At 50.1% G+C, this 26,763-nt stretch overlaps 1 protein-coding gene across 1 annotated transcript in view; it reads right to left on the minus strand.

Annotated features, from left to right (window-relative positions):
- Positions 1-26,763, minus strand: part of Sdk2 (sidekick cell adhesion molecule 2) — a 123,258-nt gene that overhangs the window by 73,901 nt on the left and 22,594 nt on the right. Inside the window, exons 4-13 of the mRNA XM_051158991.1 lie at positions 21,880-21,991; positions 20,188-20,378; positions 19,962-20,045; positions 16,265-16,459; positions 15,523-15,639; positions 14,644-14,811; positions 13,752-13,854; positions 5,206-5,382; positions 2,777-2,913; positions 1,667-1,814 (exon numbers count right to left, since the gene is read on the minus strand). Of these exons, the coding sequence (XP_051014948.1) occupies positions 1,667-1,814; positions 2,777-2,913; positions 5,206-5,382; positions 13,752-13,854; positions 14,644-14,811; positions 15,523-15,639; positions 16,265-16,459; positions 19,962-20,045; positions 20,188-20,378; positions 21,880-21,991 (1,432 nt within the window). The remainder of the gene's footprint in view (positions 1-1,666; positions 1,815-2,776; positions 2,914-5,205; positions 5,383-13,751; positions 13,855-14,643; positions 14,812-15,522; positions 15,640-16,264; positions 16,460-19,961; positions 20,046-20,187; positions 20,379-21,879; positions 21,992-26,763) is intronic.

Here is a 26,763-nt window from a genome sequence, read left to right on the forward strand (position 1 = left end):
GTGGCCATGGTGTGCGGGTGGGAAGGAGCCCCAGCCCCAGCCTGCCTTCTGAAGCCAAGCACCACATTTCTTTCTCTGGTATGGCTAGGGAACACCGTGTTCCACCCAAGTATATTTTTCACACCACTGACACTTATCCATTAAAAACAAAAGTTAATTATTTTTGATGGATGTCTTTCCCTTTTTGTTTATTTTTTATGCTTTTGCTCTCTGATGGATAGCTTCCCAAACAGTCCTGTCTGCTCCCAGGTTTTAAAGTGAGGGTGGTTTAACCTTTCTGTGGTGACTCAGGGCTATTAGCACAGAGATTCCTGACAAGGACAAATCGGTGCAGAGCACAGCCGCAGGCACAGCACAAGAGGACAGGGTCTCCTGGCACTTTGAGGGTCCCTGCTGTGATTCTGACACTTGCCAGGGCCTGAGCCACTGCTAGTTCAGTGTACCTCCTGGGGGCCAGACCCAGCTGGAATATAGTAAATGCTCAGGAAGTAGTTCTTATTATGTGTATGTGCATGTGTGTGTGCGCGTGTTCCACAGGCACACATGCCGAGGTCAGAGGACAACTTATAGGAGTTAGGTTCTCTTCTTCCATCATGTGGGCCCTGAGGACTGAACTCTCAGGTCATCAGGTTTGGCAGCAGAGCCTTTACCTGCTGAGCCATCTCACTAGGCCCACTTTACTGTTTGTTTGAGACATGGTTTCTCTGTGTAGCTCTGGCTGTCCTGGAACTCACTCTGTAGACCTTGAACTCACCTGCCTCTGCCTGTCAGGTGCTGGGAATAAAGCATGTACCACTATACCCATCCCACCCCCACTTTTTTTTTTTGAGACCTGGTCTCCCACTGACTTCCAGTTTGCTGCTTTAGCTAGACTGGCTGGCCAGAGAGCCCCAGAACTTCCCATCTCTGCCTCCTCAGCATCAGGACCACAGGCATGAGCCACCATGCCCAGCTTCCTGCAGCTGCTGAGGACCAGAGCTCAGGTTGTCATATCTGTGCAGCAAGTACTTTACCCACCAAGCCAGCTGCCAAGCTGCACTGCTGTTGTCTTTTTGAGACAGGGTCATATTCCATAGCCTAGATGTCCTGGGACCTGACTTATAGCTTGAATTCATGACTCTTCTTCAGCCCACGGTACTTTGTCCAACTTGGAAGGCATCTTTTGAAGAGCCACGTGCACAGCATTGGTGCATATACTGTGTCACAGCCATTCTGATTTCTTTCTTTCTTTCTTCCACCTGCCTCTGCCTCCTGAGTGCTGAGATTAAAGGCATGCGCCACCACACCCGGCCTGCCATTCTGATTTCTTACATGACAACTGATTTTCCATTAGAGGTGGCTGATTTTTACACAAGGGAAGCCCATTAGAGGTAGCTGCTTCTGACTCAATGTAAGTGGGGTCCAGCCTCTATGTAAATGTGTTAACCGGGAGAAGCTTTGATGTAGGTTGCCTATTTGTCCTTGGCGGCCATCACCTTGTAAGAGCTTGTTCTAGGATGCCCACCAGGGTCTGGCATCATATTTGGAATTGGCCTTGGACACTGAGATGCCCCTTTTCCCGCTGGACCTTACTGTCCCTAGAACCACAGTGGAAGCCCAAGGGACTAGACAGACTCAGGGGTGGCAGGCAGGTGGAGTCCCACTCGGGGACACCTGTACTCCTCACCTTTCTGTGTCCTTGCTGAACTGTCCTTTGCCCACATCATTGACAGCGCAGAGGCGGAACTGGTAGGAACGAGCGGGAACCAGTCCCTTGACCATCACTGAGGTAGCTTCTGGGTCCACGCTGGCCAGGAGAATGGTCCATGGAGCATCTGGAGACACATGGGATTAGGGTTAGAGGGGACATTTTGTGGGTGGGAGATGAGACACATACTCTTTTAAAAAAAATAACTTCAAAAATCCATTTTCTGTTGTGTGTATATGTATATGTCTATGGGTGTGCATGTGCCATGGTGTCATATGGAGGTCAGAGGGCAACTCGGGGCAATTGGTTCTCTCCTTCTAAAATGTAGATACCAAAGACTGAATCCAGGCAGTCAGGCTTGGCAGCAAGTGCTTTTACTGGCTGAGCCATCTTGCTGGTCCTCGAGCGACGTGATGGATTTCATTCCCAGCTCTCTCCTTGGGGCAGGCAGGGGAGTGAGCGTCACCCTAACTTGAGCCAGTATAAGTCAGCATGTCAGCTTTTTTGGGGTCCAATTTGCTTATGTTGACCCAGGGGTTTGGGGGAGCTGGAAGTGGAGAGGAAGCAGGGATTCATGGGAACTGAGGGGCCTTGAATCAGGGAGCGCTGGAAGAGCTGCAGTGAGGGTGTCACTCCAATCACAACTGCTGTCATTGAGGTTCACAGTGGGACACTTGTAAGAACAGTAGCTGTCTGTGAGGCCTCTACTGTGCCAGGTCCTACACAAGCCCCTCCCCTACATAGTTCAAAGCCATAAGGTTGGCTTTGATCTCATGATTCTCTTGCCTTGGCCTTCCAAGTGCTGGGGCTACAGGCTACAGTCCCATGCCAGGCTCCCCTGTGCAAATTTTGCTGGGAAATCATAACAACCTGCCAGCTGTTTTGGGGTCACTTGTGGTCCTGGAAGTAAGGCCACTGCCCCCTTTACACACAAAGAAACCATGGGTGCCCAGGGGGAACATCTATTCTGCTCAGAGACCCAAGAGGTGTATGATGGGGTGGCCAACTTGCACAGGTGATCTTCCCAGATCATGCCTCACTTTGGCCAGGCTGTGTGGGGACATGGGGAGGTGATAGTGGGGACCTTACTGTTTTCTGACATCTCCAAGATGTAGCGCATCAGTGGGCTGTTGCCATCAAAGGGTGCGGCCCAGGTCAGGTTGATGGCACGCCTCTCCACGGTGCTGAGTGTTGCCACAGGGTGCTCAGGAGCATGGGGAAGCTGCCTGGAGGACGGAGGAGAGATGTGTGTGGAGGGGCCATCCTGAGTGCCATGCTCAGCCAGCCATCAGACGGCAGCAGTGCTGCACACTCCGCGAGGCTTATGTTTCCATGACCCTGAGCACTAGATGGGTGTTATATGGAATGCTGTCCTTCATGGTAAAGTGGTCTTCAATTTGTTATGCAGTAGAAAATGACCTTGAACTTCTGATCGTCCTCCATCCACCTTCCAAATCTTTAGACTACAGGCGTTTGCTACCTAGAAGTCATTATTGTTTTCATCTAAGCAGCTGTGATAACCCACAGAGGACCTTCAACAAGATTACCATGTGGAAACTTAACTACTACTGAAGCTTCCTAAAATATACACACATACATATATACAAGGAGCTCAAATGGAGTTACTCTCTAAGGGCACAATGCCTCTTCTAGGTACCAGCCTACATTTTTATAGGCTATCCAAAAAAAAAAAAAAAAAAAAAAAAAATCCCAGTGCCATGTATGTATGGGGTATCTTTATTCAAGTTGTTGGTCAGTGGGATTCCACAACTTTCTCTATAGCATTTTTGACTGTTGCCATTTCTCTTGTTTACCTTCCAGAAGTTGGTGGTAAGACCTCACTGCTGGACACACCATCTTCTTGTGTCACAAAACATGGAGAAATCAAGCTGCTACCAACCCTCATCCCTGCTATGTTGCTTTTATATCTCTGGAGGGTTCAATATATGTTATTGAGGGAGAAAAATTTATCAGTGGTCTTCCCCAGCTGTGAATTTGAAATCTACAATAACAACTAGCCTGGCAAAGAATACCTACCCACTGGTGCAATAGTGGCACAGATCTTGTGGGAGTAACCAGTTACTTTCTGTTTGGATTCAAGGCCTGTTTCACAAGGTGGAACTCAGGCCTAGATGCCACTAAATGGGCTTAAAGCCTGTGGTCATGGAGGAGAAGCTAATACCATTATTGTCCTAAGTAGACATAGAAATTAACTGCCTCTTCAGTTTTTATCCTTACACTTCTGTTTTTGTTTTTTTTTGAGACAGGGTGTCTCTGTGTAGCCTTGGCTGTGCTGGACTCGCTTTGTAGACTAGGCTGGCCTCGAACTCACAGTGATCTGCCTGCCTCTGCCTCCCGAGTGCTGGGATTAAAGGTGTGCGCCACCACGCCTGGCTCCTTATACTTCTGGATCAGGGCATCCTTCAGTCCTCACTAGAGAAGCTACTCTTTGCAGTAAATGATGACAATTATAGAGGCCCATGGCCGGTCAATGTGCAGTGTGGAAGAGATGACCATGAAGTGCTCAGCTGTAAATGGAATATCTACATCAGGATCATCTTGGAAGTGTGAACAAGACCTCCATAAGACCATATCAGCCAAAATCTCAGCATGGAACGGCTTATGAGTCCCTCCTGTAGCTAAATATATGGCCGGAAACTGCTGGCTGCTGGCTGAGAAAGAACCAATTTTCTTTAGGGATGTGATCCCACCAGTAGGCGGTACCATACCCATGCCCATACAGGCACATTCGCTAAGTGGACTCAGTAGGCTTAAAAGCAAAGTACATGAAGTGGAGAGGGAAAAGTTGTGGGGGTATGGGGAGGAGTAGGAGGGGGAAAATGGGGCTAGATTTGACCAATATACACTCACATGCATGTATAAAATTCTCAACCCATAAAAAGGAACAACAGCAAAAAAGATTGCCTATTGATGTTCCCTCATAGGAGAGGGAGGGTTGGTCATTAGTATCTCACCTGAGTCCCCACCAGTCCCTCCCACCCTTCCATCCCCAGGGGCCATGTAATCCTGTCCCTGCTGCACATGGTCTCAAGTAAATATAGGGTGGAAGGTTAACTGAGGAGGGGACTGCATCTATGCAACTATGAGGAAGTTTGCCGTCTGTGCTGGAGTGAGACATTTTGGTGATGTAGCTGCCTTGGGGGAGGGGGGGGTCACCCATCCTCCTGAAAGTAAGCCCGGTAAATTCACTGGTCCAGCAAGCTGGACTTAGGTAGAATCGTTCCTTTGGCATCTTGGTGCCCTATCTGGACTGAGTAGATGTTTGTGTCTCCTGAGTCGTCTCTCTGGAACTGAAGCCCCATCTAAGGCCTACGCAGATTTCTGCTCCTGACAGGGGTGGCCCTGAGCTGAGAGGACGTCCTAGAAGAATGTTGAAGAGGTGTCTTAGGGGACTTGGGAGGGTTTAGTCATACATGGCTCTTTGTCATGGCCAAAAGGAGCTGGTTAGCTCTGAGGACCTCACTGATGCCATTACCCATATCTTTTTTTGTCCTCACCTGACTCGCAGGTGGGCGTTGCGGGAGTCATTGCCGCCAGCTGACAGGACCCGGCAGGTGTATGTGCCAATGTCTCCTGACCATGTCTGTGCGATGTGTAGGGAGCCGTTTTTGTCCAGGCGGATGCGGGGATTAGTCTCCACGGCGAGAGTGGCCCCATCCTTCTCCCACACATACCTACAGAGGGGGAGGACCAGCGAGTCAGTGAAAGGAAGTCAGGAGTTTCCAGGGTGGGGCCACACCCTAGCCTCCTGTTCCAAAGGCAGGCGGGAGACCATTAGGGGCCTCACACAGGGCTTGTGGGCAGGGAGCAGGGCTTGGGAGGAAGGCGATCCCTGGAGAGAGACGGAAGTCCATCACTCCTGTGGCGGGTGCTGGCTCCAGGAGCACTCAAGCAGCAGGTTATTACTGGTCATTTACACCTTGGGTTCAGATCTGGGTCAAACTGTTGTTACCTTTGGCCAGGAGCCATCGCAAAACAGCCACTGGGAAAGAGCTAGCCAGAGGGATTCCTCGGAAGATGTTAACAGATTACAGCTGGTGAAGAAATGGACTACATTTTGGAATTAGTTCTTTGAGGGGAATCCTTAGATCGATGCATCACTGTGACAAATTGACTTTAGTGTAAACACACACACACACACACACACACACACACACACACACACACACACAGCACTTTAGCTTCATCCAGTCTGAACGAAGGGAGACTTGAGAAATGACATACACGCTGGCTCATGACAGTACGAAATACCTCATTATCATTGTCATGGACACATTCCAAGGGCTGGTCCCACGGAGGTGAGACGCACAGTGCCCTCCAGGGAAGGTGGGCTATAGTTCTCAGAAGGGCAAGTTGCCACCTGGGGATAGTAGTAGGTCAGTCTCAGGGTCCTAAAGTTCCTTGCCAGTGAGAGTACATCTGTGATATTTTAACCCTGAGTTGGAATTGAAAAATCAGCAGAAGTGTATAAACTATTGGCAATAAAAAAAATGAGTGGAAAAGGAGGACAACTGGGAAGAAAAAAAATGTTTTTAGTACTTGGAGACTGTGAGTACGTGGGAACGTTAATCCGTATTTCTAGATTCTTCTCGGGTGCCCTGCTGGTAGACTGCAGAGATATTGTGTCCCGCTGTTAGAAGCTCAGACCACAGCTACCCCTGCCACCAGCAGCTTGTGGTGTTGTCTTGGGTAGGTTTATTTAACCCTCTTTGACTCAGTTTGCCATTTGGAACATGTGGAACTCATTTACTTCATAAGGCTGTACAGATTGTACAGTCAATACAAAATGCTCAGAGGAGTGCCAAACATGGCAAATGGTCAGTAACAGTTAGCCATTGATGTTTTTATTGAAAAATATATCAATAACTCATTCAGCTATCTTTCTACATACCAGTTGGCTATGCAGGTTTCCATCCATCCATCTGTCCACCCATCATCCATCCATCCATCCATTTATCCACCATCTATCCATCCATCCATCCATTCATCCATTCACCATCCATCCCATCCATCCACCATCCATCCATCCATCCATTTATCCACCATCAATCCATTCATCCATTCACCATCTATCCCATCCATCCACCATCCATCCATCCATCCATCCATCCCCCATCCATCTACTCATCCATATTCAGGAGCCTTTTTTTTTTTTTTTAAACCGACTCACATATTTAACTTTGAGTTTCCACAGATTCACCCATCCATCCATCCTTTGTTGGGGCATGGTCTGATGTATTTTGATGCTGATTACTGCTTGCTGTCTCTGTGACCCACCTTTTGATTCATTAAAAAAGCCATCCCACCTGGGCAGGGCAGAGGAGATAGAGGTGTGCCTAACATTCCTGGGCTTAGTGGGGAGAGGAATTCTGGGAAGAAGAAGAGGAAGACAAGAAAGAAAGACCACCATGAGGAGGAAGGAGAAAGACCCGAGGAGGAGAGGAAGGCCACCATGGGTCAGATGAAGGAGAAACACAGGCAGGGTGAGGATGGAGAACATTAGCAAGTATTTGGGATTATGCACGGGAGGTAGCTTGATAGAAGTTATTAGGAGGAGATGGCATGGGATTGAGGCAGGGATCCCATGCCTGTCCCACTATGGGAAGTAATGTCTGCCCTGCCACAGGTTAACTATTTTAAAATATATCAAGTGTCAATGTCTTGACTAATGGCTAGCCCGGCCTACTGATAATACTAATAATACTGTTAATTTAAAAACAATAATCTTTCTATCCACCCATCTTCCATTCACTTACCCATATAACCCACAAGTCCATCCTCCCACATGTCCATCCATCCATCTGTCTGTCCATCCACCCACAAGTCCATCCGTCCGTCCATCCATCCATCCATCCATCCATCCATCCACTTTTCCATACATCTTGTTTTTAAAACTATCTTTTCTTAGCAAGGCATCATATACTTTTATCATCAGATATTTCCATACCTTGCATTGAAAAAAAAAAAACCCAGATGCAGGGTATCCTGACACAGTGCCCCTGCCCCCTCACCGGCTTGCTAATGTTGGACATATCTCCTTTTCTTCTGCTATTGTAGTTGGTAATGTGACGGACACCTTCATTGAAAAATGTTTACCTGCGCCCCACGTCTTCACAGATAAATTATCAGCAGCGAAACTGCCAAGTTAATTTTAAAGGCTTTTAATATAGATTTAGAAACGGACAATAGCTTCCCGTTCATCTCGTTACGTAGACAAGAATCGGCCTCGCTAGCATCCGAGGAGTAAACAGGCTTTTCCTTAAATGTGGATCTATTTGCAGAGTTGCTGCTGCCTGAGCTGTACCCACGGCAGGCAGGCAGACATTGTTTGCCTCAGGGCATGCTGCTTCCGGGAGCAGATGTCCCTGCCTGGGAAGCATTTGTTACTGAACTTGAATCTAATTAATAGATACTTGATTCTAATTAGAAATACAAGGGCTAGAAAGAATGAGCTAGTAGCCCAAGACAGAGTGTAGGCCAAATCCAGAATGTGGGGTGTTCTATAGTGGGATTAGTGAGTGGTGACCCATTTTATGCTTGTATATCTAAAGTTTTTAAAAGTAAAGATTTGTATTACTTTTATTTTGTGAGTTCGACTGTGTGCTTGCGTGCACGTACGTGCGCGCCGTGCTTATTTCTGGAGTTCGTGGAGGATAGACGAGGGAGACCCTCTGGTACTGGAGCTACAGTCGGGAGCTACCATATGGCTTCTGGAAATCAAGCTCAGGCCCTTTAGAAGAGCAGCAGCTGCTGAGCCACGTCTCTAGGCTCTATGTAAATAAAGTTTTATTGTAACATGGACATAATTGTAGATATATTATCTACAGGTAGAATTGAGTCGTGATGACAGGGATCACGTGACCCTCAAGGCCTAAAACATTTCCTCCTGGCCCTTTATAGGAATGGTTAATTGGCCTCTATGCTATGAAATCTGATTTCTGCAATGACTCAGTGACACAAAACCAAAACCAAAACAGAGCTGGTGGGATGGCTCAGTGGGTAAAGGTGCCTGCTGACAAGCAGATGACTCAAGAACCCACATGATGGAGAGAGAGAGAACTGGTCACTCCAGGCTGCCCTCTGACTTCCACATGTGTGCATGCCCACAAAAGTTTTAAAAAAGTAAAAATTCCCTCCCAGCGGCCACAGCAGCAGCAACATCAGCATCAGCATCAGCATCAGCATCAGCATCAGCATCAGCATCATCAGCATCAGCATCATTAGCATCACCAGCAGCAGCAACAGATGAGGATAAAAAGAAAGAAAAGCTCCTCTCAACAAATGATGCTAGAATGGCTGGACACCATGACTACAGACAATAGTGATACAGTCACAGCCCCATACCTGTCACAACATTTAATGCAAAGTCAGTTACAAACCTAAACGTATGATGCACAATCCCCCAGCTGCTAGGAGGTAATGTGAAATCTACGTGGCTTTGCCTTCGGTGACGACTCCGGATGCTACACCGAACGCCTGATCCCGGGGAGAAAAAAATTGATAACATGGACTTTGTCAAAATTAAAATTTCCCACTCTCCTACAGATAGTGCCAGGAGAATTAAAAAGAGAAACCACAAGCTGGGAGAAAATGTTTGCATAACAAATATCTGATAAGGCAGTGTTATCCAAAATATACAGAGACTTCTTAAAACTCAACCATAAGAAAACAAACAGCCTGATTAAAAACTGGGCTGAAGTCCTTGACAGATACCTCCCTGATGAAGACACACACAGAGGGAAACAGAAACGAGATATTTGCTTCCTAGGCCACAGAGACATGCAAATTAGAGCAGCCGATGGGCTGCAAAGATGGCTGGCTGGGCTCTCGAGAGCACAGACTGCTGTTGCAGAGGACCAGCGTTCCATTCCCAGCACCACGTCAGGAGGCTCCACGGTTGCTTGTAACTCCAGCTTCCGGGGAATCTGACATCCTCTTTCAGACTCCATGGGCACTGTGCTCGCAGGCACATGCCCCACCCTCCAGACACACAGACACAGACAGACAGGCAGGCAGGGACATAATTAAAAAGAAAAACACTTCAGAACAGCAGAAAGAACCACATCACAACTAGAAGAATGGTTAACATCACCCAGTGCCTGCCAGGGAAACACTCACCCATCCAAGATGTATACCACTCCTTTGGAAGACAGTTGGGTGCTTGCTTACCCCCTCTCTTGACAGGGTCTCACTATATAGCCCTGGATGGCCTAGAACTTGTTGGGTACCAGGCCGGCCCGAGACTCACAGAGATCTGTCTGCCTCTGCCTCCTCAGTCCTGACATAAAAGGTCTGGGCTATCTCACTCCTGGCTTGGGTGGTTTCTTACAAAAGTAAACGAAATGTACACTTACCCAGGCATGGTGGCTCATGCCTGTAATCATAGCACTTGAGAAACTGAGGCAGGAGGATGATAACAGGTTTCAGCCTACTTTGGGCTACATAACAAGAGCCTATCTCAAAAAGACACACACACATGCACACACGCACACACAGGCAAGCACACATAGGCACACACACAGGCAAGCACACATATGCACACACACATGCATGCGCGCACACGCACGCACACACATACGCACGTGCACATACACACATACACATGCGCACACACACATGCACATGCATACACACATACACGCCTGCCCGCACATACACGCACACATGCACGCATGCATGCACACTTCTACCCAAATCACATTCTTAGCATTATTTTTCACAAATTAAAGTTGAAACAAGTAAAACCAAATAACCTCTAAGTCTCTTTAGCTCATCAGGGTAGAAAATTTTCAGAATAATCCAGTTATGTAACTGTTAAATCATGTGACCAGTGATCTTTCAGGGCCCCCTTTGGCTTCAGAATAACAATAAACACTCCTCAGTAAATCAGAGACATGTAAAAAAAATTGGTTACCAGGATGCTCGTAATGAGATTTCTTCATATTAGCAAAATTTTAGAAATAATAAAAAAAATGCAGTCACTGTGAACTGGCAAACTGCGTTTCGCTCACACAGTGGACTCCAAACAATGCTGTAATTGAGTTGATGCAAAAATATTTATTGACATGGCACATGGGGCACAGTAGGTCCTTAAGGGAAAGAGATTAGAGAACAGAGAATGTCTGGCTTCCTTAATGGAACTCCAATGTCATTAGTGACGGCGTCTAATTAAGGGGGACAGTTAACTCTATGTGTGATTTTCCTTAATTATTTTTTTCTGATCTGCATTTCCTCCTAAAATGTAATAAATTCGTTACATAGTAAAAGTAAAAAGATATTTATTAACAGTAATAATGTCTCAAAGTGGATTGTTCAGGTTCTGTCTGGATCTGGACTCAGACACCAAAGAGATTCTTCGAGAATGGCTGGCAGCCTGCAGCTGCCTGGGCCTTACCCCTGGGGCTCGGCTTTGTCTTGACAACACATCACTTGGGATTTGAGCGTCCAATGCTTGAATGTGAGTGGTTGCTTTGCCCCTCCCTAGCCTCCTCATGGGACCCCGTTGTGCTTTGTAGCTACACTACCCAGTTCCTCGGGAAAAAAAATCAACACCACTGGGCAGCTTTAAAATGCTGTCCTCCCCACCTCTTTATCTCAAGGCTGCAGAGGGCAGCAGGGGCCTCCACTCCCCAAGGAAGACAGGCTGGAAGTGGAGACAAAAGGCTGGCCTTGGGCATCCACTCCGCCAAGCTGCAAAGGTGGAGGTGGCGACGAGGACACAGTTCTGTCTCTTCTCGTCTTAAAAAGAGTATGTGACACGGCTATTTCATCCTCAGGTGAGGGTGAGTTCCAGGAAACAGTTACAGGAATTTCCTGTTTGAAGGTTGTTGGGGAACCCAGAGAGTGGGTCTGCAGAAGCAAGGGCACCCCGAATTCTATTCCATCAGGAACCATCCAGAAAAGTAATAAGATGCAATACTAACCTTTCTGAAATTAAAACAAGTGATGTTTTAATATATAAAATATGAACAGATGGTTTGGGACAGATGGTTCAGTGGTTACAGCGTTTGCTGTAAGCAAGCACGGGGGCCTGAATGTGGCTCTCCGGCACCATGTGAAAATCTGAGCAAGGCTGGACATGTGTGTTATCTCAGTTCTGCGGTGTGGAAACAGGAGGAACTCTGGGGCTCGCTGGCCTGCTGATCTGGCCAAGCTGTGGGCTCCAGGTTCAGTGAGAAACCCTTGGAGACTGATAAAGATACCTGATGCCTGCCTCTCCCCCCCTCTCTCTACACAAACACACACACACACACACACACACACACACACACACCAGTAAGCACATATGCACAGACGCATACACATACACTCATACACATAGGCACTTACATGCACACACATATGTATGCACAGATGTGCACACACACAAACACATACACAAGCAACCGAAATAGTTGCTGAGGCAACACAGTGGTCATTCAGGCGTTTTTCAACTAGTGGATGTAGAAAGGATACTACCATGTCATGCCAGAGTGCGACTCACAATGGCATGGATGTGGGTTCTCTCTGAGGACACGTTCACGGTTGCTTCATTATTAATTTTTTCTTTTAAAGAACAATCTGATAAAGCCAGGACTAGGGATCCTGAAGTCAGTGCGCCTACATTCTGACTATCTCTATGTGACTTCGAGGCTCATGTTTGTGTTCATGCTGTCATGTGACAATGCCCCAGAGGTCAATGTTGACCCTTCATGAGGCATTTCTCAGCCTGGGCAGGCAACGTGTTGTTTGAGGATCTAGCTGGGCAAAGCCTGGTGTCCTGCAATGCTTGGTGGTTCCTCAGAATACTATAATACACTACGACCACAGACTGTCTTCTGCTCAATGACCACCAGATGGCGCCCCAGGACACAGTTGTGAGGCTCAGGGAGGCCATGTCTGCTGGAAGCAGGAGAGCCCGCCTTTCCTGGCCTCCGTGCCAATTGTATGACAGTGTTATTGCTTATTAGCTAGACAGCAACATGCTGGATCGTCAAAAGAGGCAGTTATGTGAACTCCCCAGCCTTCTGGAGGTCTCAGGAGAGCACAAAAGGACACAACAACACCTCCTGCTTGTAGCTCACAGTCTTCTTACGGTATGGGGGTTCCGTGGGTGTCCTTGTTCAGGCTTGGGTATGTGGAAGCTTCCGTCCACAGATGCCCTTCTCAGCCTCAGAGTTATACTGAGCCCTTGAGGATCCAGATATCTAGATGGTTAAGGTCCTGACTTCCCCATAGTGGGGAGGGGGGAAGTTCAGTTTAGGCATTTTTCCCTTACATGCCCTCTTCCGTGGTCATCCCCTGGGGTTGGCTCCCAACCTATCACCTCTTTCTCTTCTTACCCAGACCACTGCACTGTGAATGTTAAAACAAGACAGGAAGACCCACTAACTGGCGCTTAAAGTAATTTGTTCACATGAGGTTAGTTAGGGGGTCTGAAAGGTGGGGGAACCTTTCCACCTCTTCACCCTTGGCGCCTTTCTTCCCTTCCTCCTTTCTTGGTGCCCCTTTTCTGTGTGTGTGGTGTGCACAATATGTATACGTGACTATGTGTATACGCACACTGGTGTATATGCATATGCGCACGCAAGTGTGTGGAGGCCAGGCGAGGATGTCAGGAATCCTGTCGGTAATTTTCTTCCTTATTCCTCTAGACAGTGTCTCTCACTGAACCTCAGTAGGCTGGAGCAAGCTCGCTCTAGAAATCCTGTTTTTTGCCCACCCACAGTGCTAGGGTGACAGCTACGTACACAGCTGTGACCTGCTTTGGGAGCTGGGATTTGAACTCAGATCCTCAGGGCAGGTGTTCTTAGCACCGAGCCATCTCCCAAGTCCTCCTCCTCCTCCTCCTCCTCACTCTATTTCTCTGCCTTCCATTTCCTGCCTTGGAACTCAGCTCACCCAGTATGGTCCCCAGGCACCCAGCCTCTTCTTCATCTCCCCCCACCTTGTGCCGAGCTCTGGGAATAGCCGCTGAGGTGAGGCAGAGTCATATTGGTGACATCAACTCCACAATGGTGTTATCTTATCTTATAAGCGTCACCTCCCCCTTTGCATGGAGTACCTGACAGTCACTCTGGGATCGTGGGTCACTCCACACACCATGGACGCCTGGGTGCCCTTGATGACACTCTGGTCCTGGGGTGGCTTGGTGATGCGGGTCCGGGCTGTAAGACAAGGTAAAGACAGTACAGTGAGCTGGGACATGATGGCAGGGACGGTTCAGTGAGCAGGGACGTGGGGCTGGCACCCTAGCATGACCTGGCAGGGGAGGGACATACCTGAGGTGATCTATGGCTATACATCTGGATGCTGGGAAAGGAGGAGGGGTGGCCTCTTATGCAGATGGGTGTGCACTATATAAAAGTCTCAGGAGAGTGGTAAGGACAAAGCGTCCCAGGGGCAAACGTGGTGAGAGGGATCAGGGCCATCAATCAGGCCAGCTTGTTGGTGACAGACAGGGTCTAGCCATTCACTCTGGGCTCTAGGTCTCAGCCTGGTCAGGGGGCCATACCCTACATGTCTGGGGTGTACTCCCCAAGTAGAAGGTGCTTGTGACATCTGCTGGCCTCTCTCCAGGTGAGCAGAAAAGCTCACCTGAATAGGCCTCACCACTAGGCCACTAATGTCTTGGCTGCTTTCTTAGCAGCATATGGGCAGGAGAGGGGCTGTGATGGACACCGTCTGGCCCACAGAGCCAAAAATATTTACTCTCTGGCCCTGTGTTGATTTCTGCCCTGAAATACACAAGACAGTTTTTTACAGTTCTCTGGACTCAGCCAAGCATGACGCAGCCTCTCCATTTGGTGGCCTTGCTGGCAGAGCCATCGCCTCCTGGTTGCAGGCTTCTGAGTTAATTTGTCACCATCCCTGTGACAGGAAGAGCCTTGGCTGTGTCAGCAACACAGTATGGAAGCGCAGATGCTGGCAGCCCATCCCTACGGACGGTCACTCACCCCATACAACCAGGTCTGCCGAGGCCTCATCTACTCCCCGAGAGTTGGTGGCCAAACAGGTGTAGGTACCGGCATCCGAGATGTGGGTTGGGCTAATGAGCAGGCTGCCGGACTCCAGCAGTGTGAAGCGAGGCAGCTGGACAGAGCCGCTGGCTAAGATGCGCTCCCCTGAGGTGACAAAGGGTTTGTTGGGGGAGGGTGTCAGAGGCAACCTAGATGCTTCAGTTCTCAGGCACCCCCCCCCCCCCCCGCTCTGGAAACATTAAATGGGTTGAGCTGGGGGCTTGGTGACAGGCCCAGGTTCACAGGATCACAGGGCAGTAGTACCCTTTATAGGACACCTTTTTCTGTCACTGCCCTTCACCAGCCACTGCCACCGTGCCTGCCCTTCACCAGAGGAGGCCACACGCTGTCTGCTGTGGCTGCTAGCAGCCAGCCAGCCATGGCCTGGAGGCAGCTGCACTCAGTCTGGGAAGAGGAGTTGGGAGACTGCAGACAAGGCGATGACATGCATCCTGCCACAGGACAGGGTGCTTCTGGAGAGAATCACCTTCAGGGGGGCTGAAGGAGACGGATAAGGGGTGCAGTGGGGGCAGAGCAGGGGAGGCGTGATATAGAGATAGCGATAGCAGATAGTTAAGGACACCACCAGGTCACGACAGACCTCTTGCAGTGGGACATAGGAGGTCTTGGGTCTGGCCTGGGAGAGACAGAGAGACATCGAAAAACACAGAGCGGTGTGGATTGTGAAAGATGGGTGGTATAGTGTGCAGCCTTTGCAACTGCACCCAGGGAACTCCACCCTGCTAGCTCTGGAACTTTTGAAAAGTCTCCTAGACTGTCACATGGCTATGCCCTCTGCATGTCGATTCCATCTACCTTTTTGCCAAGTGATAGCAGGCCGCGGTGCCCCTGAGGTCTCACATGCCAGTACCACGGACATGCCATCAATCACCGTGCTGTCAAGGGGGCCCCTGGTGATATTAGGGGCGATGCCTATAAAGGGAGACAGTAGGACTTATTAGTGACAGCTAGGAAGACTCCCCAGCCAGCGGCCAGGAGCTCTGAGCCCACAAAAAGATGGGTCCTCCCTCCACTGGCTGACCCTGGTGGTACAGGGCCTTCTGCAGGGAGGTCTAGGAGAGGTCCCGAGGTACCTGTAAGGACAGTTCCCCACCCCCCACTGTAATCTTAGGCCTCCATTAAAGGGAAACCGAGGACCCAGAGGACCTAGTGACTAAGTCAGTGAGGACTTGACCTCCACTGAACATGCAACAGCTTGTCCAAGAACGAGCAGCTGATAGCTGCCTTTGGGTGGGGTCTCTGGAACCCTGGATGGTTCCCCTGACTCAAGGTCAGCAGACATAGCATGTGGAACTGGCTTTTCTCCAAGAGCATCAGTGGCCCCAGGACCTGCCCTGGAGAAGATCATGAGTGAGCAGGGCTCCCTTTTCATTTGGCAAGATGCAGTGCTGAGGGGATGCGACAAGCGGGTTCCACATGGGATAGCCTCCCGGAAACCCCACCATAGTGCAGCCCCACTCCATCATGCCCTCAGCAGTGTGGAGAGATGCTGGGTCTCGTGAGGAGGCTCAGGGACAGCACAGGGGAGCACACTTACTGGTGACGGCCAGGTAGGTGGAGGTCTGTGCCTCGCCAGCTGCATTGTGGGCAAAACACTGGAGCATGCCGGTGTCATCGGGCAGCAGGCCGCTGATCTGCAGGCTGCCATCGCTGCGCTGCTTGAAGCGTGCCAGCTTCTCCACCTCCACCAAGGCAGCATCCTTATACCAGGTAATAGAGGGAGGCGGCACCCCTGCGAGAGGCCAGGGCCATAGTCAGCCACTTTGCCTGCCCTCTCCCTGGCCAGAAGTCTGCAGGAGGTTCTAGAGCACCTTGCTTTCTAGAACCTTCTCATAGGCATCAGTTTTATGGAGTTATGGTCCTTAAACGTTGGGATAGAGATTTTTCAGAAAATGGAAATTTCCTAGAATCAGTTTCCCGAAGAAATGCTTTTGCTGGGGGAGGGGTCGTTATTATTATTGTTTAAATTTTTACTTATTATTATTGAGCAAGGGCATGCACGAGCCACTGCATTTATGTGGAGGCCAGAGGATAGCTCTGTGGAGTTGGTTCTCTCCTTCCACTCTCATGTAGGGTGTGGGGATTGAACTCAGATTGTCAGGTTTTCCGGCAAGCACCTTTACCCAAAGAGACATCCCATCTGCCCCTATCGTTATTAAGTTATTTCATGCACAGCCAGGGGGATCTCTGAGCTCGAGGCCAGCATGGTTTATATTATATATATATATAGAGAGAGAGTTCCGGGACAGCCGGGGTTATACAGAGAAACCCTGTCTGGAAAACCTCCCCTAAAAAGTCATTTCATTTTAAAATGTGTGTGTGTTTGCATGTGTGCACATATGTGCTTTCGTGTATGTGCTTGTGTGTGTGTGTGTGTGTGTGTGTGTGTGTGTGTGTGTGCACATGCCAGAGGCATCCATCCTACCCAGAGCTGGAGCTGCAAGGGGGTTGGTTGTGACTTTCCTGATGGGGATGCTGGGAACTGAACTCAGGTCCTCTGCAAGAGCAGCGTGGGCTCTTAACCTCTGAGACCTCTTTCCAGCTCTTATTGTCGTCGTTGTTGTTATTATTATTTATTTTTCATGTGTATGAGCATTCTTCCTACTCATTATGTATGGGATTCCATGTGTGACTGGTGTTCATGAAATTCAGAGGAGGACATCTGCAACTACCACATACGTTGGGAGTTGAACCTGGGTCCTCTGTAAGAACAAGTACTCTTAACTACCGAGCCATCTCTCCAGGCTCTAGTTTTTTTGTTTTTTTTTTTTTTCTTTCCTGTTTTTTAGACAGGGACTCCTGTATCCCAGGCTAGCTTTGAACTCTCTATGTAGCTGAGGACAACCTTGACTTTTTTATCCTCCTGCTTTGACCTCCCAAGTATTACAAAGGGTGTGTGCCAATATGCCTGATATGTGCAGTGCTGGGCATTGAACTCAGGGTTTCATTCATGCTATGCACGCCTTACCAACTGAGCCAACTCTCCATCCTTGGTTGTTCCTCCTCCTCCTCCTCTTCCTCCTCCTCTTCTTTTCATCATCATCATCATCATCATCATCATCATCATCACTATTATTATATTTTAGACAAGATAGTACTCTGTAGCCCAGGTTGCCTTGGAACTCACCGTAGCTCAGGCTGGCCATGAACTCTTGTCAACCCTACTTCTTCAGCCTCCTGAGCAGGGATGGCAGATATATCTTTAGTTTTCTGCAGCAGTGCTTGGCTTAGCCTTCTGTGTCCTGTGCTAACCTCCAAGTGCAGTGCCCAACCCCTTGACAATGGAGCCCAGGTGGAGAAGCAGGCCCAGGGGCCTATGTCCCTCGGCAGGTCCTCCTGAACCCCCACCTCCCACCCTGCCCCATCTCAGATCTGTACACAGAGGTTGATGAATTTCTCCATCCCTTGGCCTAGTTCTCTCTCCTCATAGGTGTCCCTTGCTTCTCCCCTTACTCGCCTTCATACTCTCTCTCCCCAACTCTGCTCAAACTTAACTTCCCTGGAGGAGTTCCATACTCTCACGAGGCTGTCACAGGTCCCCACCACCAGCTCCCTTATACCCTGCAATCAGCCGTCACTGTGTGTCATCCACTGGACAACCCCCATTCTTTGCTATTCACTGCAACAGGATGGGGGGGGGATCAGGGTGTGGCTTACAATCGACAGCATGTCTGGATGTAATTGGCAGCCTTTTTTTCTTTCTTAGTGGCACATAAAGTAATAGGGCATCTCACAGCTCATGGCATTTCAAATGAGATGAAATAAGGCATCTTTATTTGTTTATTGGCTTCTTCATCTCTGCAAATATGTAAGTTGGAAAACAGGAGCGAGGAGGAGTGTAGTTCATCTGTAAACTCGGTGGCTCACTCCCCTTGGGTGGCTGAGACTATGTGACAGCAGCGTCCACCTTCCGCCCTTCGGCTTCCACAGGCCCTCATCTTTGGCTCTGCTGAAGGGTCTGAGAAGCTCCTCAAGATTTTCAACACCATTGGGGCCAAATCAAATCCCTTTTCAGGTTTCTCTACTCTCTGGACAGCCTGGAACTCACAGCAATCCTCCTGCCGCAGCCTCTGGATGCTAGGATGCTTGAGTCCCCACACTCCATGTGATAGCCCCTTTTAACCCTCTATCCCCTGGCTATAGCTGCCTTTAGGTTGGGCTCTGTCAGGGCGGGGGGGGGGGCAGTAAGGATGAGAAACTGCAACAGAGGGTTAAGTAGGAATAACAGGAGGAGAAGGCACGCCCCCCCTTAACACCTCAAATGGGCTGAGTGGATGACACCTGTTCAGGTGAGATACTCCAGGTCTGCAGACGCTGGCAAAAATGGTGATTCGGCATTGTCTACAACTCTCAAATTATGGGCAATTTGGGTCTGTCACCTGTCCTGAAATTACGGTAATTTGGGCTCATTTGTAACTCTGGAGTTACGTGGGTTGATTTGCAGTCTCAGATTACCGTAATTTGGCTGTTTGTTTCCTAGCCAGCCTGTCACTGCTTAGTGATGTGGTCTGGAGAGGGAGGTGGGGCTTAGAGATGTCCTGGCAGGGATGACAGAGGTTGAAGGTCCTTGTCCCCACACTCATGCCTCTGTGTGCAGTGGAAGTTTCGGCTTCTCAGTTATGTTATGCAAACATGTTTTTGTTCTAATCCCAGGTGTGGGATATGGGGGCCGGTCCAGATAGTTCACAGCAGCTGATTGTTTGCCTTGTGTGGCTCAGAGAGGGGCGTGGTCTTTGCCAGCTGCATTTAGTTTAATCCCAAGGACTCTGGAGAAGGGATAAATGCCAGAGGCCAGAGAGTGTTTGGGGGGGGGGGGCTCTGAGAAAGAAGGCTGCTGCTCCCCCCCTGCTGCTCCTGGTTGCTGTCGATTCAGTTGGATGAGAAGAAGTTGGAGATGTCCTGAACCGAAGATTGGTATTGCCCCAAGGCACCTGACGACCCTAAACAGCAGGGAGTAGTCTAAGAGAACCGTGCCCCTGCTGGGTGTGGTGGTGCACGCCTTTAATCCCAGACTCAGGAGGTAGAGGTAAGCAGATCTCTGTGAGTTCAAGGCCAGCCTGGTCTACAAAGAGAGTTCAGACCAACCAAGGCTACACAGAGAAACTCCTCTATTCCTGCTAACCTTCTTTCTCTCCTACCTGCTGTTGGAAGGATTTGGGGTGGAGAAAGGAGAAAGAGGCTCAAGGAACCCCCACATAAAATAGATTTTAAAAGTACGCCAACATCTCTGTTACCTTTGGCTCGACAGGGGATGTCCACTACTTTCTCCATCTCTGCTGTGATGTGTCTCTCTGGCTCCTTGACAAACTGAGGTGGTTCTACAGGGGATGGGCCAGGAGTCAGGATTAGAGACATATTGCTTTTATATCTAGCCACTGTGCAGATGGCATCTGGTCACACTGTTGTGATCTCTGCCCATGCCCTCCCTCCATGCCTCCCCCAGAGCTTGCTTGGACTCACCCAGCACTGAGAGGTAGGCGCCCCGGGTGACGGGAGCCACGCTGCTACTGTGCAGCACAGCCTCACACTGATAGTAGCCGGCATCGCTGACCGTGGGGTTGGTAATGGTGAGCCTTCGGTTGTAATCGCTGAGACCATTAGAGAGCAAAGCCCCATCTTTCTTCCACACAATGTGAAGCTTGATCAGGGGCCTACAGAGTGAGGGAGGCAGTTACCTTTAGACAAGGGCTTTCTAGAAGGACAGTGGGGGTGGGGGGGCAAGTGTGGGAAGGGACAGGGATGGAGGTGGCCTTGGAGTTCTTAGCTTTCTAACTGCAGAGTGGGGGCAACTGTAGTGGCCCTGGGTGATTAAGAAGGTGAGCCTGTCAGTCACGGAGAATGGTCCCAACAGGGCTGGGACAGAGTGGTGACTGTGCATACAGCTGTGGAGCCGGCCTAACATTTGCTGAGCGCTCCCTGGGCACCAAACCTTCCCTTCTTTGAATAGGTGACTTGGGAGGAGTGGAGGATGAGGGGAAATGGAAGGAACAGAGGGACAGACCCACCCTCACCTTCAAGAGGCAAGGAACATGAGGACCCTTTCCCACCATCATGGGTCCTTATATTTCAAACTCCAGGGATCTGGTTTGCTTGGATGTTCCTTCCCAGCTCCTAGTGGTTCCAAAGGATGGACCTCCCTAAGTAGAGTGGGGCTAGCTGTTTGTGGCGCGGGGGGGGGGGGGGGCATTCAGAATCTTCTAGAAAATGTTCTCCATGGATATGCAAATGTGGGAAACACTGTTAGGTTCGTGGCTGCAGGATTCCTCAGGCCTTTGACACACATCCTGGCCAACTTTCCTGCCTTTGTGAGAAGCTTGGGCTCTCAGAGACACTGCTACAAGGACCCGGCTCCCCTAGATTCCTCAGCTGGAGGGGACCCTAGGACCCCCAGTCTAATTCCCCAGCTGTAACCTGACTTTATAGATTACCCAGCAGGGCAGGCTGGGGTCAGCACGTTTCCTGCATGTCTCATGGTGAGGTGTGTGCCAGGTCACACTCACTTTATACATGAGCAGACAGAGGCCCATGGTGGGGCAGGGAGCTGGGCCTCCGAGGAGGCTGGCTTCAGTTCAGCACAGCTATTGGCCATTTGGGTGACTGTGGCCAGACTGCCTGCCCTCTCTGGGCTGTAGGCTCTTGATACTTGGGTCATGTAGCAGGGGAAAGGAGGTCCTGTGGGAAGCTCTTGCCACACAGTCCTCTTAGGAGACGGCTTAGGGCCGATCTAACAGTCTCCTTTGTGAGGGACTGGAGGGACTCAATGTCCATGTTGTGTCCACCCTGTGCAGCTATCTCCCGTACACAATCCCCTTTCATGCACCCCAGATACAGAAGGGGCCTGCTCTGAGGGGTCACCTTCCTCTCTCTGGATGGCTGTATGTTACAAACAGAGATTTCCCCTCTGGCCTCATAGCCTGAGCAAAATCTGCTTCCCAGCAACTTCGCATGGCAGGCTCTTTCCACTTCTGCACATGAGAACAAGAAACCCCATTGAGCGCGCTTGGCAGTGCTCTGAGCTTGCGGCGTCCACCCGCCACCCCTCCTCCGCTCTCACAGGTCCTCATCCGACCAGGTCTCTGGACCTTCTTCAAAGATGACTGTGCTCCTGGCTACAGTTCTGGTAGGGGATCAATTAACAGATACGCCACCTACCTGGCATTGGCCACACACTCCATGGTCACCTCCGAGGTCCCGGCCACAACACTAGTGTTCTTGGGTGGGATGATGATGGTTGGTGCAATGGGGTCAGCAGGCCCCCCAACATCTGAGAAGAAGAGGTCAGACATTAGGAGGGCACAGTCAGAAATCCCGTCTCTGCCTGCCCACGTGGCACATAGAGACCGTTTTCATTAGGGCATAGAGTAGGTAGCTATGTGGAAAGCCTCACAGCTGTACCTCTGGAGAGATGTGGGACTGTTCTTGTCCTCTGCTCATGAGTCAATGTCAGGGGAGCTTCGGGAGGTCCTTGGCCCTCAAAGGCCTCCCTAGTCCTCCTGTAAGTAACCATGCCTCTCCGTTTGCTGCCAGCTTGTCCCATTACCCTCAAATTACTCCTACCTGCCAAGTTTCCTTGATCTACTTCATCATTTACCCCTGTCCCCTGCACCAGACCCCACACTCTGCACACTGGATACAGCGGTGTCCCTCTCTGTTGGAGAATGCAAATCAGCCGCCATCTTCCTCACATCAGCTCCAACTGCTGAGTGTAAGAGACCATTGAAATCAAGTCTGTAGACTGTTGACATTCCCTCAGAGAGAAAGAGGCAGGGATGGTTCCCTGGATCCCCCACTGAGATCCTGGCTGCTCCTCTTAGCCATCTGTATGCAATTAAGCCTCATTTCAGGAGGCCTCAGAGTCAGGGCCTATGGCAGTGTTAGATTCTACCGGCTTGGGAAAATCAGCTGAGAGAGGCTCCAAGACTACAGGGAAGCCATCATCCATGCTGGGCGAAGGCTTTCCAATATGGCTGCTTTGGGGCAGCCAAGCTCGGTAAGTAGGCTTGAGTGAGAATGTCCCCCACAGGCTCATGTGCTTGAACACTTGGTCTTCAGTTGGCAGCACTGCTTGGGGGGAAACTATGGGTGTTTTATGGGGTGCAGCCTTGCTGAAGGAAGTATGTCACTGGGGGTGAACTTTTGAGAGTTTATAGCCCCGCCCACCTTCCAGTTGGATTTACTTTGTGTTTGAGTTTTAAAATGATGTGATCGTTCAGCTCCCTGTAGCAGCTGCCTGCTGCCATGCCTCCCTGCCAGCGTAGACTCTCCCTCTGAAGCCGTACCCCAACAGTATTTCACCAGAGCAACAAAAATCAATGAATACATACACTGGGGAATTTGGTGGGATCATACTTTTTGGCCTGTCACTGAGGCCTTATAATGAGTGAGGCGGCGGGGGGGACACTTTGATATCTCTTCAGGGGAGGGATTCTCTCAGTTGTCCCCTTCCCTGGTTCAGGGCCACCCAGCAGCTGTGGATGTGGCTCCCTTTGGAAACTGGGTCTTGGTAGATGTAACTGGCTCAGCTGAGATCACACTGTACTAGGTAGGACAGGCTCTCCAGCCAGGGCGGAGCAGCATCCTTTTTGCACAGGATAGGAGGTGCCTGGCAAAGGCAGAGATGGAGGCTGGAGCCAAGAAGGGAATCAAAGGATGGCAGCTGCAAGGAGTAGAAGAGGCTGTGGAGAACCTAGAACCCCTTGGTGGGGAATGAAGACCTCAAGACCCCCTGATTTCAGGCTTTACCCCCAGACTCATGAGAGAGTTCTTATAAGAAGCTTCCATGTGGTAGCATGTTGTTATGGTGACTGCATTGGACCAGTGCAGGTGTTGGTTGCTGAGATGGTGCTGGCTATGGACCTAACTGTGTCTCTTGATGGTTCATATGCTGGGGCCTTAACCCTGATAGGACGGGGTTGGAGCCTGTAGAAGCTGAGGAGCCTTGGCTAGGGTGGTGGGGCATGGCCCCACCATCGGATTAGCACCTTCAGCCTCTTTGACTTCTTTTTCTTGTTTGCCTCCTGTCCCCCCATCTCTCCCCTTCTCTCTGTCCTCTCTCTCAGCTGTCTCCTCTCTATCTCTGATCTCCTGCCTCTGTCTTCTTTATCTCTCTGTCACTTTTCTCTGTTGTGTTACCTTTCTTCTCTCTCTCTCTCTCTCTCTCTCTCTCCTTACTTCTCTGTTTCTGCCTCTTCCCCTCTCCCTCTCTCCTCTCCTCTCTTCTTTAGCCACAGGAGGACACAGTGAGCGAGCAGGCAATTGTGTCCCAGCCAGAATTCCCACTCTCGCCAGCCCTGCCATGTGACTCCCTGACCTTAGTCTCCAACTCCAGACCTGTGACGGTGTCAGTACGGCTCTGTCACAGCCTCTGAGCTAAGTCCTGACAGCCATCATGTCTCCAGCACAGACCATGCACATGGTGGTTGGGAGGTGTGCAAGTGCACTCATGTGATGGATGAATAGTGGGGTGCAGCATCGGCATAGTCCACCTCCCAGGATGTGTGACAGAAGTGAAAGAGAACCTCCGTGAGTGTGATTATGAAATAAAAGGCAAAGAAACATCCTTGCTGTGTGGACAGGGTGGCATCGTGGCCTTCCTGTGTTCTCTGGGCCCTTTCAGAGGTGCCTGGCTCCTCCTTGTGGGTCGGTCGGCACAGGCCCAGCACTAGCTGGGGCCTCACATCCACTCTGCACCTGTTCCCAGCTCTTAAAATACACCGAGAGGACTTTTTCTTTTTTTCTTGTGAGACGACAAATCTATCTAGTTGGCCCCCTTCCAGGACTCTTTAGAGGGATCGGGCTGTGACAGCTTGCACAGGTGGAGGTGACAGTGTGGGGGGTATCCTCTGTGGGCCAGGAGAAAGGCACGTCCTCGCAGCCATTGTGAGCCACTGTGGCCAGCCCCAGGCAGGTTTCTTAGCTGAGCTCTAGGCCTTGTTAGAAACAGCCAAGGAAGAATAGGAATAAAATGTAAAAATAAAGTAAAATGAAGGGGCAAGAAGGCGGCGCATAAAGCAGAGTAATTGCAACAATATAAAGCCTCATGTAGGTGCCATAAAGTGCGATCGGATTGAAAGCTGCTGATATAGCTGAATCCATAAACGTGTGCTCTAAGTTGTTTATTACATGCCCGCGCGCAGGTACCATGGCCCAGATTAATGGGCCACACCGAGGAGACAGACTGTTAGAGTCCAAGCCAGTGCTGCCGGCCTGATAAACAGACAGCCTGGAGGAAGGCGAGCTGTGGGTAGGTAGAGATTAAATAACATGGGCTGCTAGTGTGACACGGGGACCCCAGGAGCATGTGGCCAGGTCCAGGCAGCAGCCTACAGGGCTGGAGAGGAACCACGGTGACTGAGGACCCTTGGTACAGGGAGGGGGTCAGGCCTGGGACTTAGGGAAGCCTGGGCTGAAGGCTTGCTCTGTCCCAGGTGCTCTGGCGGGTGACCTAGATAGGTGACTCTATTCTGTTCAGTCTCTGATGTCTCAGGGACAAAGTGGGAATGAAATGCATTACCTGGGACTGGGGACATAGCTCAAGGAGTAGAGTGTTTGCCCAGCATGCAGGAAGCTCTGGGCTCAATTCCCAAAGTGGTAGCGGAGAGAGACACCAGAGTTAGGGCACAGTAGTGGGCACGGTAGCTGGAGCCTTTAATCCTAGTACCTGGGAGGCAGTCATGGGGATCTCTGTGAGTTCAAGCTCAGCCTGGCCTACATAGTGAGTTGCAGGCTAGCTAGGGCCACCTAGTGAGATACAATCTTAAAAACAACAACTGGGCACGGTAGCACACTGTAATCCCAGGATGCATGAGGTGCGGGCAGGAAGATCAGGAGTTCAAGGCTCTCCTCAGCTACGTATTGAGTGCAATGTCGGCTTGGGCTATAGGAGACCCTCTCTTAAAAAAAATTCACCATCACCTGAGCCAGGCGTGGGGGTGCACGCCTTTAATCCCAGCAATTGGGAGGCAGAGGCAGGCGGATCGCTGTGAGTTTGAAGCCAGCCTGGTCCACGAAGCGAGTCTAGGACAGCCAAGGCTACACAGAGAAACTGTGTCTCGAAAAACCAAAACCAAAACCAAAACCAAAACCAAAAAAAAAAAAAAAAAAAAAAAAAAAATCACCACCAAAGCCAGGTCCAGTCCTGCGAGCTTGTTATCACAGACAATTCGTAAACTGAAGCAAGGAGACAGAGAATTCAAGGCGGGTCCATGTAACTTAGCAAGACCCTATCTCAAAATAAAAGATAAGAAGAGCTAAGGAACAGAGCTCAACTATAGCACGCTTGCCTACTACTTGTGGGGTCTGGGTTTGATTGCTAGTATTGAAAAACAAAACAAAACACTGTAGCCCTTATCTGGGCAATAGGAATGTAGGTCCCTGCTCAACACATTTTTACTTGGTGGATATCAGGAATAGGGGAGTCCCTACACAGACAGATGGTAGAATCTGTCCTCCTGGGAAGTGAAGCTAGGAGTCTCATCAGTGTCATTGCATTGGTGACTTAGAGATGCCTATTGTGAGGGCTGGAAGGAGGCTGGAGTGGGTGGCTCAGCTGGTCCAGCATGAGTACGGAATGCCCTGCACATATAGTAGGTGCTCAGTGAGGGATAGTCATTCTCCTGGCAACAGCCTGCTGCCCATGTTGGGAATGGCTGTCCCCACCACCTCACAGCTGACCATCAGACTCTGGGGTTACTGAGAAGTGAGGGTTGCAGAGCCTCGGGGGTTCCTCACTGAGGGAGAATACCCACACCCAGCATTTGGGGAATAAGGCAGAGCCTCGAGCTGCCGGAGGTGGGAGCCTGGCTTCACGGAAGGCCTAGGCTTGAGATGTAGTGAGAGGAGAGAAAGAGGAGTGTTCTATGACAGGGTTATGTGTGCAAGGGTAGACATCACAGTAGTGGCCCTCAGAGATAAGGAGGGGAGGCAGAGCTTGTAATCCTGTCTTGCTGTCCCTCTCCAGGCAGGAAAAAGGGCTCAATGGCTCTTGTGCGTTACCCAGCCAAACCCACATATGTCCTCAGCGTCGTTCTTAACGCA

The sequence above is a fragment of the Acomys russatus genome, chromosome 16, assembly GCF_903995435.1.
Source record: "Acomys russatus chromosome 16, mAcoRus1.1, whole genome shotgun sequence".
NCBI classification, from domain to species: domain Eukaryota; kingdom Metazoa; phylum Chordata; class Mammalia; order Rodentia; family Muridae; genus Acomys; species Acomys russatus.